The sequence below is a fragment of the Zosterops lateralis genome (assembly GCF_965231275.1).
Source record: "Zosterops lateralis genome assembly, chromosome: 6".
Lineage (NCBI taxonomy): Eukaryota > Metazoa > Chordata > Aves > Passeriformes > Zosteropidae > Zosterops > Zosterops lateralis.
In genome coordinates this window covers 52,473,526-52,491,820 of record NC_139761.1, presented here as the reverse complement: position 1 = coordinate 52,491,820, position 18,295 = coordinate 52,473,526, and the positions used below count along the sequence as shown (strand labels likewise).

Below are 18,295 nucleotides of genomic sequence, written 5' to 3'. Positions count from 1 at the left end.
AATTTTTGAGGAAACTCTACAGTCATAGAGATGGAAAGAAATATATTGATGGATGGTCCATTTTTCAATGCCCGGTTGAGTTACTCAGCAGGATTAAAAATAATATTTAAAAATACCTCATATCAGCCAGGAGAGCTTTACAATCTCTTAAAAGCCATTTCTAATGTCTCTAGTTTTCTCAGGTAGAATTTGAAGCAGTATTTCATACCAGATATGATACTTCCTTCTTCTGTAAGTGTTTTTGGATTATATGTTATAATGAAAACATTTTGCAGCATGCCATTCATTTAAATAAAAATACTTGTATTTTATTAAGTGTGTATAAGTTACATAATTATGTAAACACAACTGTCATTTCAATCCAGCATGATTTTTTTTTTCTGAAAATAATCCCTTCTGTTTGTAACAGTTAGGTGTACAACTTCATTTCTTTGGTCATGGAAGATGACAGCTCATACCTGACTGCTATTGAGATAGTGTTGTTTATGCCTGAGGTAGAGAAACATGTCAGTCTGACTCAGCACACTGTCCTGATTCCTGCCTTTGAAAGAGCTCTCTGTGTAGAAATGAAGAGCATGTTCACATCTTTCTGATCACGAGTTCTCCTGAAAAGGCACTACTGGTCTTTGCCAACTTCAGCCTTCTTTACTCTTCAATAAATGGGTCCTTCCTGCAGCACAGGAGCCAATGTTCTCCTTTTATCTCTTCATGTCACACCTTGAAAACACTATTTTCTCAAACAATGCTACTACTGTCGTCTTGGTAGCCCAGAGTGGCAAAAATGGTATCAGGATCATTCCTTTATCCATCTCCTTGGAATATGTAAAGGTATTGTGCTGTTCCTGCTTTTTCTGAGTAAAGCTCAGGAGGAATGAAAAATCTGAGTGTCTGCCTTACTCAGCATATTGAGTAACCACCCCAGGGCAGCTATAAAACACTTTTAAAGCCAGGCCTTCCTCCCCACTGGCAGCAGCTCCATGCCATTGGCATCCAGCTCTCATTTTAGAGTGATTTGTTTGTCTTCAGGAGGCAGCAGATGGCAGCAAAGTTGTACAGAAGCACCAGGAGAAGGAAAATATCTTCGTGCACACACTCTAACAACATTCCATGGAAAAAACGTATCATTTGTTTCTGTCTGTCTTGCAGTGTGGTTAAGACAATAAATCAGGTTTGTTGGCCCTCGTGCACTTGTAACATAAGGGGTTGTTTTCCCCCCACTACCAGGAGTTAATGAAATCAGTTTGGGATGAGAGGATATAAATTATTTCTCAGTAAATCATCATCATCTCTGCAGGACTCACTTCTTTGTGCAAATCTCTTTATATCCTTCATTAAACAGATACTGGTGGCCTTTTGCAAATGTTATAACAAAAGGCTGATGTGTGCACTTTGATTGACTGCCAGTCTCTGCTGTGAGCTATGGAATTCCTCTCTCACTTGAGCTGTCCAGATACATCCTTTTCCAACACTTCAAAATAGGTAGCAAGATTTAAAAAAAAAAAAAACATAAAGAGGAAAAAGAAGAGGAAGGAAATGCTGCTATATAAAGTCTTAGTGTTTAAAACAGTCCAAAATCCTACTGCATTAAATAAAAAATGAAGTCTGGGTTTTGGACAAGAGCACTGTAAGTTTCTGGGATTCCATCCCTGCTCATGAACACATTTAGTGATGCACTTGACACATGTATGTTTGCTGAAGCTGTCGCTGCCAGCAGCACCACATCCACTTAGAGCAGCAGGAATAAGCATACATTGCTGAACTCATTTCAGATTGACTGGAGAGTCTGCATTTTTGTTCCTTCTTTTTGACAGGGATTCTATTCCTTACTTGAATATTTTAGTGGTTTCTTCAGTGTTCAAAACCAGGAATTGGGAATAAATGAAGTATAAAGCAAAATTTACAATACAGTCTTTTAGTATAAAAATAGACATGTTTTTGAAAGAAAGCTGGAGCTTAGATTTTCTTCCTGCTGAAGTCCATAAGAATTTTGTTTCAATTAGATGGGATCAGTCTCAGGCCTGGGATTTGGTGCTAAGATTCCTGTCTGGCTCCCAAGTTCATCACACCAGCATGTCTGATGTCTGTAGGCAGTAAGAAGACTAATGATATATGCCAGTTACATATTTTTCATGTTGTTTATCAATAAAGGCCAGACTATGAATGTGTTCCTTATGCAGAATGAGATGCAGGGCTACACAGCCTCGGGGAAAAAAATTACTTAGAAAAAGTGACTTAAAATCCTTCACTTTTCCCTTGTCTCCAAAGAAAACAGCCATATTTTACAAGGTGCGGCTGTCCTCTTCCAGTGTGCAGCTCAGACCTGCTCCTGAGCCCTTGTGGACAGGCAGGGAAGTGTGGTGGCCTCTGAGAGTTTGGTGCTTTCCAGCAGAGAGACACCAGAGCTGGGTCACGTCAGGGGAAATGATGAGGAGCCCACACACCCTTCTGTGCTGAGCTGTAACAGTGGTGGGGTGAATTACACGGTGCCTGTCAGCCTCGGAGTGATTCAGCTTCGTGGAACTCTTGTCACAGTAACCACCTCTTAAAAGGACAATGAATGTGTTTGTTTGATGAGCAGCTCAGTCTGCTCCTGAACTAACAGATAAGATCCGGTTTGTTTGTTCTCCCCTTTCTGCCCATACTGCTGGACATCAGAGATTAAGACCCAGACATTTGTTTGTTTGTTTTTACACCATGTTAGAAAAGTATGAAGAAAATATAAACCTTTTTCTAACTGATGGAAAAGTTGCATGTAATCTTCAAAGAAGTGACAACTTACATAAAGTATTGGAAGAATACTTGTTTTGCAAACCTATTCTAAAGTCAGAATTTATTACGAAATATGTGCCTTCAGAGGGCAGAAAGACCTCTCTTGACTTTGGAAAACCCCAGGATTTTGTAAGTGGATGAGAGACTCAAGGAGGTCTAGTTAAATATTTTGTAAAAGTTATCATGGAATCAAAAATAAGTAAAAAAAAAAAAAATTCATTTGGCATCCTCACTGCTGTTGTGTTTGCTGGGAATGTTGCATGCAAAACACTCCAGTCTTATCAAATCATTAACATTGATTCTGGTCTTAATGGGACCATTTGTTTTTCATTTGGAGACATTACAAAGCATTTTGACTAGTGTACATAGCTCGTAGTAAAAAGGCTTTTACATAGCAAAGTTCTTTACCTCATGAACAAATTATGCTCCTGCTTCTCATGAAGGATACATGGCCTCATTCCAAAGAATTAAGTATTTAAAAATTAAAACTATTTCAAAGCTGACACAAATTATTTGGTGAAAAAAGCCCTGTTCCTTAAAAAATATTTGGATAATAAAAGCAAAGCCTTGTGAATGCAATAAACAAATTTTATTTACGCATAATTGGATTTACTTATTGGTTGTACTCAGTCATGCTGGAATTCTTTCTCCTGATGCCTGTGTGCTCTACACTGCTTAAGTATGATGTGAGATAATATGAAACGGTGAATTGACGGCACAAGGAAACTATTTGGATGGCTGTCTGGAGTTGCCATTATTGGCTTTAATTATGACTTGCTGTCCTCTGGGTACTCAATGAGCCAGAAAAGGCTTCATATGTGCCAAAGTATTCATTAGTATTCCCCTTTCTGTCATTGTGCTTGCAGAAAGAGTTTATATCTGGCACCTGACTGCAGTTCTTCTTAGCACGGACCGAGATGCTTTGCAGATTTTGATAATCATCTGAAAGTACACCAGTGTCTCTACTTTTTGGATGCAGCAGAAGTTGTTCCTAGGTAACAGTGGAAGGATTCTGACCACTTTCTGATGTAATGGAGAACAAACAATTTTTGCGGTTGTTCACGTGACATGGCTGCTTAAAGGAAATTCTGTGGTACCAACTGGAGAAAGAAAAATAATTTTGTCTTCCTCTTCCAGGTTAGGGGACCTGCACTAGGGTTTCGTGGGGAAGTGCTTGTATATCAGCATTTTAGGCACCTTGCCATCATTCCATATAGGACTAATAATAAAGCCCAAAAATCTTTCTGAAATAAAAATAGCCTTTGGAGTACATTTTGGTAATGAAAAATTGTCTATAGCGAAGAATTTTTTTGTCTGCCATAGGGTGTCCCTAGGGTAGGTACAAAACACAGTAATCACTCAAAGAATATTGCATGAACTCTTCTGACACTTCACTGCGGAGGCTGTGCTGAGAATGGTGACCACTCCTTTGGCATCTGCTCTTGAACAGACTGGTGGACAAGGATGAATTCCTGCTCCAATACATATTTACCATTGCAAAACTTAATTTTAATTTAGAACTCTGTTTGAAATTCGAGTCATGTTTTTAGCAGCCTTTGAAATACTGTCCTATGGGACACCAGACTGTTCTTAGAAACGAATATTTTAACTAAGGTGGTGTGTAAACAGATACTCCTGATTTTGCAGGCATTTGATGACATCTTCCACTTCTCATCTGTCACATTACAGCATAAGCTGGCTTTGACTTAAGTGCAGAGTTCTTCTTGAACTTCTACCATTACAGGAGGATGCTCACTTGCATGGACTGTTTCACAGTCTTGTTCTCCCTGAAACCTCAAATCTTTACACTTCTCAGAGAATTTAATATAGATCATGGATGAATTTCAGCCACTATTTAAGCATTCATTTTGCTTTATAGGATGAAGTGAAAAGATGCTTCAGCAGGTTTTTTCAATGTCATTCCCTGCTTGGGCAGGAGGAAGAGCTTTCACCTGGGCAATTCACACCTGGGAGTGGTGCAGAAATGGATGAAAAGAGAGGAAAGAGAGGATGCTGTCTTGATACAGTCTACCCCTTATAAACCCTGGAACTGAGACTGGGGCACGGTGTATGGGTATGGAAGATTCCCTGCCTGCATTCTCCTGCTCTGCCATTCTCCTCTAGCTTATCAAGCCTAGGTTAGCCAAAATCCACTGACATTGTGTTTCCAGGGTTTCCTTGTCTGCTCTTTACACTCAAAGAGTGTGCCATCTTTGGGCTGCTCACTACTGTCTAACATGTTTCCTTCAGCAGTGTTTGTGCTTTAAAACACAAGGTTTCAAAGATTGGTGGGGGAATGGAGGGAACTAAAAAAGCCCAGTCTTTCTTTTCTTTGGTTGCTATTTTTTGCAGGGTTTTGTTTCTCCTTACAGGCGCGGCAGGTGGTGCTCTTGGTCCTTCCAAACACAAGTTGCACTTCCTAAACTCCAGCCAGGTCAGAACTATGCCATCCTGCACCAGCTGGCTGGTTGGAGCCCTGTCTGGTTCAGGGCAGGGTCTTTCAGCTTTGAGTGAAGTGTTTTCCACCAGTGAAGAGGAAAGGAGGGAAGAAAAGGTGCTCTATGGGGGTTTTGGCAGGAAATTAAGAAAGAGGATCAATATAAACAAAAGGAACTAGTTGCCAAGTACATACTTAACCACACTGTAGCTCAATCCAGCCTTCTGTCCCAAATGTAGATGGCAAAAATACTAACTGTGGAACTTATAAGGAAAACGTTGTAGCTATTAAATTGGATGGTTCTGTTGCCATTGTTTTCTTGTGCTGTATACATTAAGTAGGATCATGCTTTCACCTACACATTGTAGTTTCTCACTGCAAACACAACGAACTTGTAACAGCAACAATTCTAATTTCCAGGTTTTCCATGGTGTGAGAACAGCCACATGCTTGTTTCTCAGCTGGCAGCTATACCCTGCACTGAAGACTATGCATTTGTGTCATCCCTTACATCTTGCAAAATCTGGATCAGAAAGGCCATTGGCAGGAGACAGGTAAATTCTCTTCCAGCTGTTAACAAACAGGTAATTAAAACTGGCAAAGGGTAATTATCTTTGATTTTCTTTGTTTAAATAATGTTAAGTGGAAAATCCACTGTCAGGATTTCAAAAATCTTAGTTGAAAGTGCTTAGAAAGTAACTAAAATTCTGAGCAGAACTTCAAAGTTTGGAAAGAAAAATCATTAATACATGCCAAGTGTCTCATCACTAGATCCCTACCCAAGGTTTTTGCAGCAGTTTTCCTGGAAAGGTGTCATTGCCAGTTCTTTTCAATTTTTCTTGTAAATATATGTTCTTGAGGAATTAAAAAAAATTTTGAATACCCATTTCATTTATTCTACAGGCATTGAGTTCTGCTGTTCCCCAGTCCTCTCCTGTATATGTTAACTGTTACATGTTCAGAGATATGGTAAAATAGAGGAAATGCTACGTTTTGCCCAAGAAGTTATTTAAATACACTTGTTTAGGTTTTAGGGTTGTTTTCTTGGAGTGCAAGGAGAAGCCACCAATAGATGGTGCTGGTGGTGCATTAATAAGGTTCAGTTTCACATTTGTTTTCTGGTCTGTGCTTGGAATTTGTTAAAAAAAAAATAAAAAAGAGAGAGAGAAGAAAACAAAACTACAAAAAAGAACAAAACAACAAAATCCCTCATGCTAAGCTTTTATCCAAAATGTTCTCCCCGCATTGAACCGGTCACCATTTAACTTTAACCTGAACTGTGGCCCAGGAAATCCTTCAACATAAATAACCTTGGAAGCTGCCATGACCATTTTTGGAACGTGCTGCCTCAATAAATCTGTTACTTTGTTGTGCAATGTTGAAGTGTGCAGTTGTTTCTCTGATTAATTAGGGCAAAAAATAAACTTGCACGATCAATCCAAGCTGTGACACGTTTCAGCCCTGGCTTGAACGTGTGGGCAGAAAAGAGCCTTAGAGCCTTCTTGACAGACCTGCCCTGGAATTTTAGGATGCATTTCTGGCTCAGAGTTTACACCATTTGATGAGATAAGGTGGCTACTAACAAAGTCTGCAAGGGAAGGGTTTTGTTCTGTCCCAGGATTGCCATTCTAGCTTGGCATGAGTAGGACTTAACACAGTGAGAAATGATTCATCTTGACCGCTGCCCCCACTAAAGACAACATAACTGAAGTGTTTTATGTAATTGTGTTTATTTTATTTCACATATTACCCATGGAGAACAGCTGATACATTCTCTATATCTTTCACCAGTCTGGAATGCAAGATAAAAAAAAAGGTATGGAAAAAGAGTTTAACGTTTGACATTCACGATATGAAAAATAGAGGGGATACAATGTTTTAAAATGCCCTTATGCAATATATATATATATATATATATAAACCGTATAAAAATAAAATATATTTTTTCAAAAAAAAAAAAAAAAAGACATGACACAGAACAATCTTAAATACCAATGCATATCTCGTGATCCACACACACCGCACTTATAATTAACAAAAACCACGTACAATTGCACTTTTCCTCTCTGTGACGTTCAAGTATATCGCAGTCCCCGCAGGGACTAATGAGTGTCCGATTCCCTGCCGGGTGCACATAACGCAGAGGGTAGAGCAGATGTGGGCGGCCAGTCCTTGCCCACGGCTGGCGCGCCCCCTCCAACCCTCGGGGGCCGAGGGCGAGCCCTGGGCCCGTCGCCCACCGGCGGGTCCCCCCTGAGCATCCCCTCCTCGGGGCGGCGGGGCGCGGGAGGGCGGCGATGGGAGCAGCGGCGGTGCCTTGGCGGCCCGGGGAGGGCCAGAGTCCGTGGCGGGCGGGGGGCGCAGCGTCCGCTGCCCTTCTCAGCTCCCCCGCGGAGGCGCGCCGGGTCCCGCCCGGGCAGGCGCTCTCCGCGAATCCTGGCGGATCTCAGCCCGAGCCTCAGTCCATCCGTCGAGGCGGCCTCGGCCGGCTCTTGCGGCGCTCAGACTCCGAGGACGGGGCCGAGGGGCTGCGCCCGGCGCGTCCGTGGGCGCCGCCCGGAGCGGGGGGAGCGCGCTGGGCCGCGGAGCTCGGGCAGGGAACGCCGCCGGCGGCCGTAGCCCCGGGGGCTGATCTTGTTTGGGGGGGCGGCATCGTTCCTGTCGTTGACGGCCGCCCTGTGGAGCTCGTCGACCAGCCAATGCACCGTGCACGTCCCGAAGCGGCACGCCTTTGTTTGGAATCTGTTAATGCTCTGGCGGTAGCGCTTGACGCGGATGCGAGCATCCTCCCCGTTGCTGCAGGGAGAGAGAGGAGAGCGGGCATGAGAGGAGCGCAGGGGGGGCCCGGAGGAGGGGAAGGAGAAGGCAGGGACCCCCTAGGCCGGGGACGGGCTGGTCCCGGCGGTGCCCAGCTGCCCCAGCAGCCCCGGCCGTGCCCGCGCCGGGAGCGCGGAGCTGAGCGCGCTGCCCTGCCAGGAGAGGCCCCGCCGGTCTACGGCTGTGACTCCTATGCATCCAGGGCTCGAGTTACTATTTATATCTCAGTTTCGCAGCAAAGGCGCTGCTATCTCCCGCCAGCTGAAGAGCGCGGGGAGAGGAAGGCGGGAGGCTGCTCTCGGCGCGATGCGCAGCCCGGGCAGGACCTGCCTCTGGGGCGGGGAGGATCTACAGCGAGAATAACCCTAAACGCCCGGAAACGAGGGGACCCCGAAACTTCCCACTGCCCCCAGCAAGTGCCCGAGCCCAGGAAGGACTGCAATTTACCTGGGAGGCGAGACTCGGGACTCCTCCTTCACGTCCTGGGTGCGTACGAGAGGCAGCACGTCGGCGGCGGCCCCCAGCCCCCGGAGCGCTCCCGCGGGCTTCACGTCCCGCTTGGCTCGGCTTAGTGCCCATTTCGTCCATCTGAAAGGAGCGCAAGGGAAGAGGAGAGCCTGTTATCGCAAGTCTGCAGGGCGGGAGCCAAACCAAATAATTCGAGGGGCGAAAATCTTTGCCAGCGCCGATTTTTTTTTTCTTTTATTTCCCCCCCCCCCTCCCCCCAGTGTTTGCTGAAAGGGCACGAGGCCTTTAAGGAGCTGAGCAATTCCCGCAGGGAATCCAATGGCCCGGAGCCGGGCGCGGGGCGCTGGCAGGAGGGCGCGCTCCGATACTCACTTTCTTTTGAACTCTGTCGCTACGTCCACCCTTGCAGCATCCACCCCGAGGAAGGTCACAGAGCCGAGATAGAGCAGGGCTACGTGAACTAGTTTCATTCTGGCTGGGCTCCTGCTGGAGGGAAAAGAGAAGAACCATAAGCATGCTTGCTAATAAAAGTCAAGTAAGGACTGTCCCGTATTCCTGGTCATTCCGGAGAGGAGCTCCTTCCCTCGCAGAGCCCCCAGGCTACCGGGGACTTTGTGTCTGATATGAACCAGAGGCTAATATTTGCTCAACAACTTATCACAGAGTAAATAACAGAGCCTCCAAAGTTTACGTTTGTAGAGAGTTTAGTTGCAGAGGCGGCTGCAAACCAGCAGGATTTCCAGAATACCCCCAGCGGCTTGCGCTAGGATTTAGCAAACCCTTAAGATTAGAGAGAGCTGGCTATCGGACGCATCGTTTCCAAACTCCAGCAAGTGTTTTGCTGCCGGGAAGTTTATTCCCTGATAGCTCCTCTTCCCACTTCACACGCAGAACAAGCTAGTTCTGGATCTTATGTTGTAAACTGCAGCTGATGCCAAGAGCCAGTGCAAGACTCCGCAGCATAACTCCAAACTCTTCAAAACAGTCCAAATTTAGTAGGATTTTACTTGCGTTCCACCTCCCCGAATCTTTTGTTGTTGCCAAGGACGGAGGGAAAAAAAAAAAAAAAAACCAACAACAAAAAAAAACAGTCCTTACCTGACAGTGAGGATAATCCACTGAGACAAATGTTTTTGTAGTAGCGATCCGAGCTTGCAGGGTTTCCTGAGGAGCGAGAACTCCTCCTTTGTGTGTGTGTGTGTGTGTGAAGTAATCACTGCTGAGCTCTGCTCTCCACTGCTCGCTTTTATAGAGCGCTCAGAAGTGGGTGGACCTTGGCGTGGCCGGGCGATCTCTCTTCTGGCACCCCCCCACCCCACCCCCACATTTCGAGCATTCTGACCTGGATTGGGGGCAACACTGGGGGGGGGGGGGGGGGGGGATAAGAGGATTATTGAAAATTATCTTGAACAACCCCCTTGGTATTTTGTTAATTATAACGGCAGCTTTTAGGATTCTGAGTCATGGCACAACTTGCAAAATCCGATGAGCCCCTCAGCCTGTTTTACTTGGGACAGACGTTTTAACCACCAATATATAACTATATATACACACTCTGTAGCATAATTTCTCATCCTAGACATCTTAACTTCAGGTGGGTGAAAGCAGAGGAATGGGAACCAGGTTCAGTCCATTCCAAAATCCATGAAAATCCATCAAATACCAAAGTTCCAAAAATAAACCCATATTTGGACAACGTGGATTTATAATGAGTAACTGGAATGAGCCTTCTTTACATAAGTAAGGAGGTGGCAAATCGGTCATCATTAATATTTATGACTCAACTTGGGTGCATTTTTTAATCTAACACAATGAATTTGATTTACTTGATCGATTTAAATGGATCGTGATTCAAATGGTTTTGGCGGATGAAGGTTAGAGCCCATTTCTTTGCCTTGGAACAGAGCAAGCGGTATTCCTTTGGGGCAAACGCGGGGTCACTGCAGCGCCCGGGGAAGATCCGCCGTGCCTTGTGCAGTTCCCAATCCTCAAACCTCCACGGGCGTGAGCGCGGCTCCTTCCCGGCCACAAAGCTGAACCAGCGCAGCATCGGGGTCTCTGACAGCGTTCTCCCGGCTGGCCAGCAGCAAAACCTTAGTCTGACCACCTTGGGGTTGGTTTTTTTTAGTGTTTAACGTCTGTGCTCCGTGACGCTACAGAAGTGCGGCGGTCCGGCTTCGCAGGGGGTGCTGGAGGGCGGCAGCGGATGGACCGTGACTCCGCTTGTCGCGGCGCAAATTCTGCGGGGAATGCAGGGAGGGAAATGCCCCAGGAGCATCGGGTCCCCGCGCCAGAGAGACACTCGGCAGGAAGGAATGAGCCGGTGAGAGGTTTCTCTCACATCTTGCCCCAAGCGAAGTGTTTCAAAAGTCAGGTGAGTGAGTGTGCGCTCGTGACTGTGCCTTTCTCGATAACCGCGGGGTCTAACAACACCCCGGAGAGGTATGTACGGGGGGATGACGGAAACTTTCCTGTGCACGGCTCCTTCGGTCTCAGGTGCTCCCTCCCGCTCTCCAGCAGCGTCCAGACACCTGGAGGCTTCTGTCCCCGGCATCTACCTGTGCGGGACGGGCTGGCCCGGGAGCCGCCACCACCGGCGGGCGGGGAGGGCCGGCACTGCCTTGTGGCCGCTCCCCGGCATCAGCCGCCCCTCTGCCCCGGGCCCCCTGCGCGGCTCCCGGGCGAACGGGGACCCGCTGCCCGCAGCACCTGCCCGGCTGAGCGCGGCGGCCCCGGAGAGGCGGCGGTGGCTGGCGGGGCTGCCCCGGGCTCGTCCTTGTCCCTCCCGCCCGCAGCTCCGCGGCTGCCCGCGCCCTGCACCGCGCTCCGGAGCACAAACGCGCACAGCCAGAGGCTTGGCGGGGGGTGGGGGGAAGCACGGGGAGGAAGAAATGGAAAAATAAGTGGTCTAGAACGGGACCGTATCATGACCAGGGCTGCTCCACTGCATCAGCCCGCGGTGAGTGGGGTTAGAGACCTCATGAGGCAGCTCAAGCTCGTGCGAGTTCAAGCATTTCCTTGATTAGCAGAAGTTGAAACTGAATGTAACTTTTTTTTTTTTTTTTTTTTTTTTCGAATGAGAAGGCAGGATTTTATGTGATAAGCATTGCTTTGACTCAAATTAAGTCTCCAATTCCAGTAAAAAGAAAGAAAGAAAAAAAATCACACGTTTCCTCAAATGCTGGAAAATCCCTCATTAAAATCCTTGGCTTAAACGGGAAGTGTATTTTGTATACTCTTAGCCAAACAATGCAGAAAAGAATCCTGCATTGATTTAGGAATAGTAATAACAGTAGTAACACAACTCTCATGACTTCCATACTATCATCTCAGTGATACAAAATTACTTCATGCAAATTCACGAGGTGGCAAACTCTGACACATAAATGATGAGTTTGTTGCTGATGTGATTTGTGAAAGGGCTTCAGCAGGTAAAGCTGGTTCAAATCTAGCACAAAACATCATGTTCTTTGTTCAGATGCTCATTTTGGCTTTTCTATGAACTTGCATTCTCACACAGTTTGGAAATCAGCAATAGTCACTGAATTGGCACTATGATGTAACAGTGACCACTTTTTAAAAAATTATTCCACAAATAGTTATTTCCTTTCTTTAAAAAAACCCCAGTTGCACAGAATGTTCCATAGCAATATCATTCACAAGCTGTGAGTCTGAGCCAATGCCAAGCAGTCCAGCAAGATCAGTCTGTGATGTGAAGTGCAGGGTCTCCCTCTCATCCATGGTGGCCTGGAGGAGCAGCAAGCTCCTGGACCTGATTACTGCTTATCTTGGGTGTGCCATTCAGCCTCTCAGTGTTTCCATATGCACAGAAGACCTTTCAATAAGTATCTGCTCTGGCAGGGACATGGTGAAGTTGAGTTGCTGTTTATAGAGAATTTTATTCAGGCTGAGGTTTATTCCTAAAGAAAAGGTCTAAAATCTGTGGGGATCAATGGGGAATGAGTGTGAGACAAATACTCTGTGCTAATTATGGAAGAAAATTGTTGTTTGAAGCCAGTGGAAAGTGCCTTTGCATGTTTCACTTTGTTTAAACAAATTGTTCTGAATTCATATGCCATGAGTATGAATAGACCTGATTGTATTGCAGGCTGCATGAAATCAGCAGAAAGATAATACTAGTAGAAGAATGGCAGCCCCTGAATGATCTGAAACCTCAAACAAACTCCAAACAGGAAAGCCTTACTGTTAGTACCTGCACTCAGCCAGTTCTCTCCATGCCAAGGGCACACTGGCAAAGGGGTGGTTCCATTCCTGTAGTCCCGTTGGAGGTGCTTTGGTGAGCCTTTGTCTGACAGGTTGGAGGACACCAGACAAAACCTCTTAAGTGAGCGGGGGATGTCTATTGGTAGGGGAAAGCCTGGTCGGGGTCATAGCTGCCCCTGTTCTGGCATGGGGTGGGGTGACACTGGATAAAGAGACTGCAGGCAGAGCGTGGATTCTCTGTTTTCTCAAGGAGGACTGAACTGTAGAAGGTATTGTGTTCACACCTTGTTGTTGGCAAGTACACAATGTGTGTGGCAACATTGTCCCTTGAGTGCTTTCAGGCTCTTGGAGAGGCTGCAGCCTTGCAATTCTTCCCCTGGGGTAAGTACATGACTAGGGGCTTGTTGAGACCCGTGCCTTGGTGTCCTCAGTGAGCCCCTGCTCCACCTGTGAGGAGCCAGGATACCCTGCTGCAGGTGAGGGAATTGAGGTTTGGTAGTCTGGATGAGCATTCAGGTTTACTGTTCATTAGAATTCAGGCGAACAGACACTGTGTCTGCTCCACTTCCTCACTTGTCCTGTGAGAATGTAAGATTGCTCTATACTTAAGGGAAGTTGCACAGAGAAGTTGTGGATGCCACATCCCTGGAACTGTTCATGGTGTGGTTGGATGGGTCTGAGCCACCTGCTCAAGTGGAATGTGCCCCTTCCCTTAGCAGGGGCATTGGAACAAGATGATCTTTAAAATCCCTCCTGACCCAAACCATTCTGTGATTCTGTGAAATGAATAAGCTCAACTGAACTTCCTATTTCTTATTTAAGATGTGCCACTTCTTACAAACTTTCTAAGTTTTATAAACTTTGGCTGTACTGATCTAGATGGCAGAAGGAGCAAGGCTGTAAAATGAGCACTAGCAGTATTGAGAAATCACTAAATAAACATCTTGCTCTTGAACCAGCATTTATTAATGCCCTGGGAAAGGTGTGAGTGATCTCTCCTGCTAAAGGTCTTGTGTTAAAAGAGCAGTGAGATTTTGCTATTGAGATTTGTTATTGCATATTGAATCTTTTTACGAGTGAAGATATGATAATTCTAAGGTCCTATTTCAGCTCCAAATTAGGTAATTTCTTAGTGTCTTCAAACTTTCCCTCCAGGTTTAAGCTGTACAGAACATTATTCTTTGCTTTTGAGAACTGTTGTTGTGTCCTGCAACCAAAATGCCTAAGCACAACCTAACAAAGGTATTCCTACCTAACTCCTACCTAGAAGTGACTGACCCCACAGAGTGCATCTCTTTCTCATAAAGTATGGTCGATCTTTTTGATGTATATATTACACATTTTTCTTTACTTCTTAACAAGGAAATGTATTAGGATTGGATCTTTACACATGTCCTTTGCTTCAAAACAGCTAAATCATGAAGTCGATGGCTCCGAGGAGATGTCAACCTCTGCCCTCCGCTGAGAAGGCACAAGCTTGAAGCTTCCTGAGCGGTTTGCATCTGGCTTATCTGCAAGACACTTCATCAGGACGTCCCAGCTAAGAGGTGTAAGAACGGCGTGTTTGAAGCAGAAATGCCTCGGAGACCACTAATGACCATCTGCTGGGTGCCTCGTCAGGGTGGATCATCAGGAGCGAATCCAGCTTGCTGCATTTCCACACCCAGCCCGGTACCCACGACTGCTCCTCGCTGGAGTGCGCCCATGTCCTCCGCGCTGCTGCTTCTTCTCCCTGTGCTGTCCAACGGGACCTACACAGAACCTTATCGGAGTGTTTATGGCAGGCTCCGCCAGCTACCCAAGCGCTGTACTGTCCGCTCGTTTATCCTCCGCGCCTGCTGGCAAAGCCCACCGAGATACAAAAAGTGCCCGGCTCATCTCCACGTTACAAACAGCACCAGGGCAGCTCCCGGCGGGGCCTCGCCGAGCGCCCCCGCGGCCACTGCCCGTGCCGGGGCCAACAGGGCCGAGACACCGCCGGGCACTGCCCTGCCCTGTCCTGCCCGGCCCCGGCAGGGGAGCGGCAGCACAGCCCGCTCGGGGCGGGGTGCGGTGTGAGGGGCCGGGGCCGGGACCCCCGCGCCGACACTGGGCACCGCCCCAGGGCCCGGCGGGGCGGCCCGCACACCGCGGACAAACGGGGCCGGGACACGTTGTGGAAGCGCAATCCCGATTCCCCGGGCCGGGCTGGCGGGGCCGGCGTTATCTCACCGCCGCCTTCCACTTCCGCGGAGCCTCGGCGGGGCGATGCCGGCCCGGCATCTCCCGGCTGGAGCGGCGAGGAGCGGCCCCGCTCACCCCCCGCGCCTCCCCGGGCACGCCGAGCGCTGGACCCGCCGCCAGAGCCTTTTGTGAGGGGAACGTGCCGGGCCCGCTGCCCCCCGGGCCCCGCCGCACAGGGGAGGCTGTGGGGAGACAAAGCCCCGCGCGGGCGGGGCGCGGACCTCCCCCGGCGAGCCCTCCCCGCCCGCGGGGGCTGCCACAGGAGGCCTCGGCGGCGGAGCGGCGGCGGCTCGGGCGGCCCGGGGCAGCGGCACCGCGGGACAGCCGGGCCGGGCCGCCCCAGCCCCAGCCCCAGCCCCAGCCCCCGCCCAGCCCCGGGGTCACGGCGAGCGGTCCGGGCGGCGCGCAGGCGCACGGCGCGCCCGCGCCTCCAACATGGCTGAGGTGGTGCCGCTCCTCCCGCGGCGGGCGCGGAGCGGAGGATGCTGAGCCGGCCCCGAGCCGCCGCCGCAGCCGCTGGGGTGGGGAGGCCCAGGCGCGCCCCGCGCAGCCATGGCCAGGCTGGCCGACTACTTCATCGTGGTGGGCTATGACCACGAGAAGACAGGTAGGTGTGGCTGCGCGCAGCGCTGCCCCGCGCTCCTGCCCGGCCCCGGCCCCCGCCCGCCTCCGGCCGGGCCGCGGGAGGAGGAGACTGCGGCGGCACGGGGCCGCGTCCGGCCGGGGGAGGAGGGGGTCAGGGCAGCGGGGCGAGCCCAGGGTTAATCCCCTTTCCCGAGGGGGAAGCGGAGGGGCTCCTGCACCGCCCGCCCGGGGCTGCCCCGGCCCGCCCCGCCCGCCGGCAGCGGCTGCGGCTCCTTCCCGAGAGCGCGGGCGGGTTCAAACCGGGCCCGCGGCTGTGCCCGGCCCCGCCGTGTCCACACCTGTGCCCCGCCGCCCCCGGGGGAACAAAGGCTGTCCCGGTCTGCCCCGGCTCACCCCCCGCCTGCGGAGCGGTGCCCGAGCCCCCGGGGGAGCCGCAGCGCCCGGGAGGCTCCACAGCCTTGGGTGCTTTTCCCGAAGCCTCGGGGTGCATTGTCTGCTGGGGGAAAGGGAAGTGGTGCTGTCGGCTGGCGGTCTGTGGGCAAAGAGAGAGTGGTTTGTGTTACGTAACTCTCCGTTACGGTACCAGCTTTGTTGCTGCAGAGATCTCAAATCGGTGTTTGAACTGACTGGAAAACGAAGTGATTGCCAACTGCTGTGTGTTTGTGCTGGGTGTTTCAGGGCGGTCCTTTCAATGTATGTTGTTAATAAACAATATTTTAAACGGTCCGATGTTCCCTAATTTATTTGACTATGCATAAACCAAACAACACTCAAGTTTGTTACTCAGAGTGGTTCTTTGAAGTAGCGATTGCGTGTAGCCTGTATCTGTTCATTCAAAAAGTGCAGCTAATAAACTCAGACTATGGGATTTTTTTTTTAAGAAATAGAATTTTTAGAGAAATCATTATATCTGTGTGTTTAAAGATGCAACGTCTTACAAAGTTCTGCTAAGGGTCTCTTGGATTTTACTATTCTGCAGTTATTGTTCTATCAATTACAGCCTGGTGTCTCCTCCCATCCCATTTGAGAATAGGTTTGTCCTAATTGTACTGTCAAAATCAAGACACGGGAAGTGGGGAGTATTTTATGTTAAGAATAAACACGTTCCCTTTTGCCTCTCTCCTGTTTGCCACATTTTCCCTGACAAAGTAGAGAGAACCCAAATCAAAACAAAGAAACAACCAAAAAACCCAGAGGTGCTTTTAAGAAGACAAAGCAAGTATTGGGCTGCTTACTTCATGGGTATGGTCAATCTGACAGAGTACCTGAAGTGAAATTACAGATTGCATTGGAAAGCTTTATGTCTGTAAAATGTCTTCATCAGTAGCATTTAAGTATGTGTTTAACTTCCCATACATAAATTGTCTCATCAAGTTTGGTGGAATTGCTTGCATGGCTGAAATTGAGCAGATTCAGGAATAACTCCTGAACTTTAATTTGAAAAGGTCTTGCCAAGAAGGTAACTGTTTAGACTTTATTATTTAAATTACTTGTTGCTACTTTAATGCTTCATAAGAAAAATGCTTGAAGGAACAACATTCTCTTGAAGACTAGGCATGCATTGTTTTCCAAAATTCCTTTACCCCCACATGCAATCCCATAATACATGGAGTACTGACCTTTATTTTTCTTATAAAACTGTAGGTTTTTGATGCATTCATTATGTTTTCTTCTATATGAAAAACAGGGACAAACATTTCTAGGGTTATAGACTAGCTACCCTTGAAGCTTTTATATATTTGAGTATGTTCCCTTTTTTTCTTTCCTTTTATTTTTTTTTTTTTTTTTAATCTGCAGCTACCTTCTGGCTTGGTTTTAATGTGCTTGATTTTAATGTTGAGTGAATTATGTTTTGTAGTTTTTTTTTTTTTCCCTAGGCATAATCTGTGGAATAGCTTTGTGTAAACAAGCAAACAAAAATGCTGTACCCTTCCCCCCAACCTGTGTGTCAGCAGGGTTTGGATGATAAACACTTGTGGTTTATAGGGAAGGGTGTTTATAGTAGTGACTGCTCTCCCAGGAGAGCCCCACTGTGTCTGCTGGCTCTCCTCTCACTGCTGGTATGGATTTATTTACATCTGCCAATATCTGCAGTACCCTGAAAATGTGGTAAAGGTGCTGATTGCCTGGGCAGGTTATCTGGCTTTACTCAAAAAATGTTCGCAGTAAATACCCAAAATGCAGTCTTTATGCAGTTTAGGAGCAGATTTGTAGATTTTTTTTCTTGTTTTGGAACAGCTTTGTTACTGATGCTACAAGTTTTTAACCAGCATAATTGTCAGGGGAAGTGTTTTATTGTCCTCTAATAAACCAGAGAGTGTGACCTTTGGGAATCCAGCATATGAAAGTCCATTCCTGTTCTGATCTAGGCCTGTGGAAATTGATGTTACAGCTGTCCTAGTGCTGCCATTCCTGTTGTGTTAAATCTTCCTTTGGTTTCCACCCATCTTTAGGTTGCTGACCCATCCAAAAGACCTTCTTTGCTGGGTGTATTACCTGTGTTACTGTCTCATCTTGTCCTTGGATTACTTTTCTGCTAATTTTTCAGTGTTGGCTCACCAGGATGTCAGATGAATGCCAGTATTGGCATAAAGGAGGGTCAGGAGCATGCTGGAAGACAGACCAATACACCTTGAATTTATATCAGCTTAAATGGTCCTAGAGCCTTGGGCACAAAGATGTTAGTGAGGTGGCTTAGTCTCCTCGATGCTCCAAGGAAACTAATGGGAACCCTTGGATAATTTGCCTAACAGGCAGTTTATTCATGCTTGG

At 47.8% G+C, this 18,295-nt stretch overlaps 2 protein-coding genes across 5 annotated transcripts in view; one reads left to right on the top strand and one right to left on the bottom strand.

The window, feature by feature from the left end:
• Positions 1-7,707: 7,707 nt before the first annotated feature.
• On the bottom strand, positions 7,708-9,770 carry ADM (adrenomedullin; the record flags this gene model as incomplete). Of its 2 annotated transcripts, none has more annotated exons than XM_083864230.1 (4): positions 9,590-9,770; positions 8,864-8,974; positions 8,471-8,611; positions 7,708-8,002 (listed from the first exon to the last, which is right to left on the bottom strand). In XM_083864230.1, the coding sequence occupies exons 2-4, from the start codon at positions 8,959-8,961 to the stop codon at positions 7,708-7,710; spliced, it is 534 nt and encodes a 177-aa protein (XP_083720356.1). In that variant the 5' UTR covers positions 8,962-8,974; positions 9,590-9,770. The 2 variants fall into 2 exon arrangements, with proteins under 2 accessions (XP_083720356.1, XP_083720355.1); XM_083864229.1 differs by having other exon boundaries at positions 8,864-8,977; positions 9,590-9,731.
• Positions 9,771-15,441: 5,671 nt separating this feature from the next.
• SBF2 (SET binding factor 2) overlaps positions 15,442-18,295 on the top strand; it is a 235,288-nt gene continuing 232,434 nt past the window's right edge. For all 3 annotated transcript variants that reach the window (XM_083863029.1, XM_083863028.1, XM_083863027.1), the window contains exon 1: positions 15,442-15,545. In XM_083863029.1, coding sequence (XP_083719155.1) covers positions 15,491-15,545 — 55 coding nt within the window. In that variant the 5' untranslated portion in view covers positions 15,442-15,490. The remainder of the gene's footprint in view (positions 15,546-18,295) is intronic.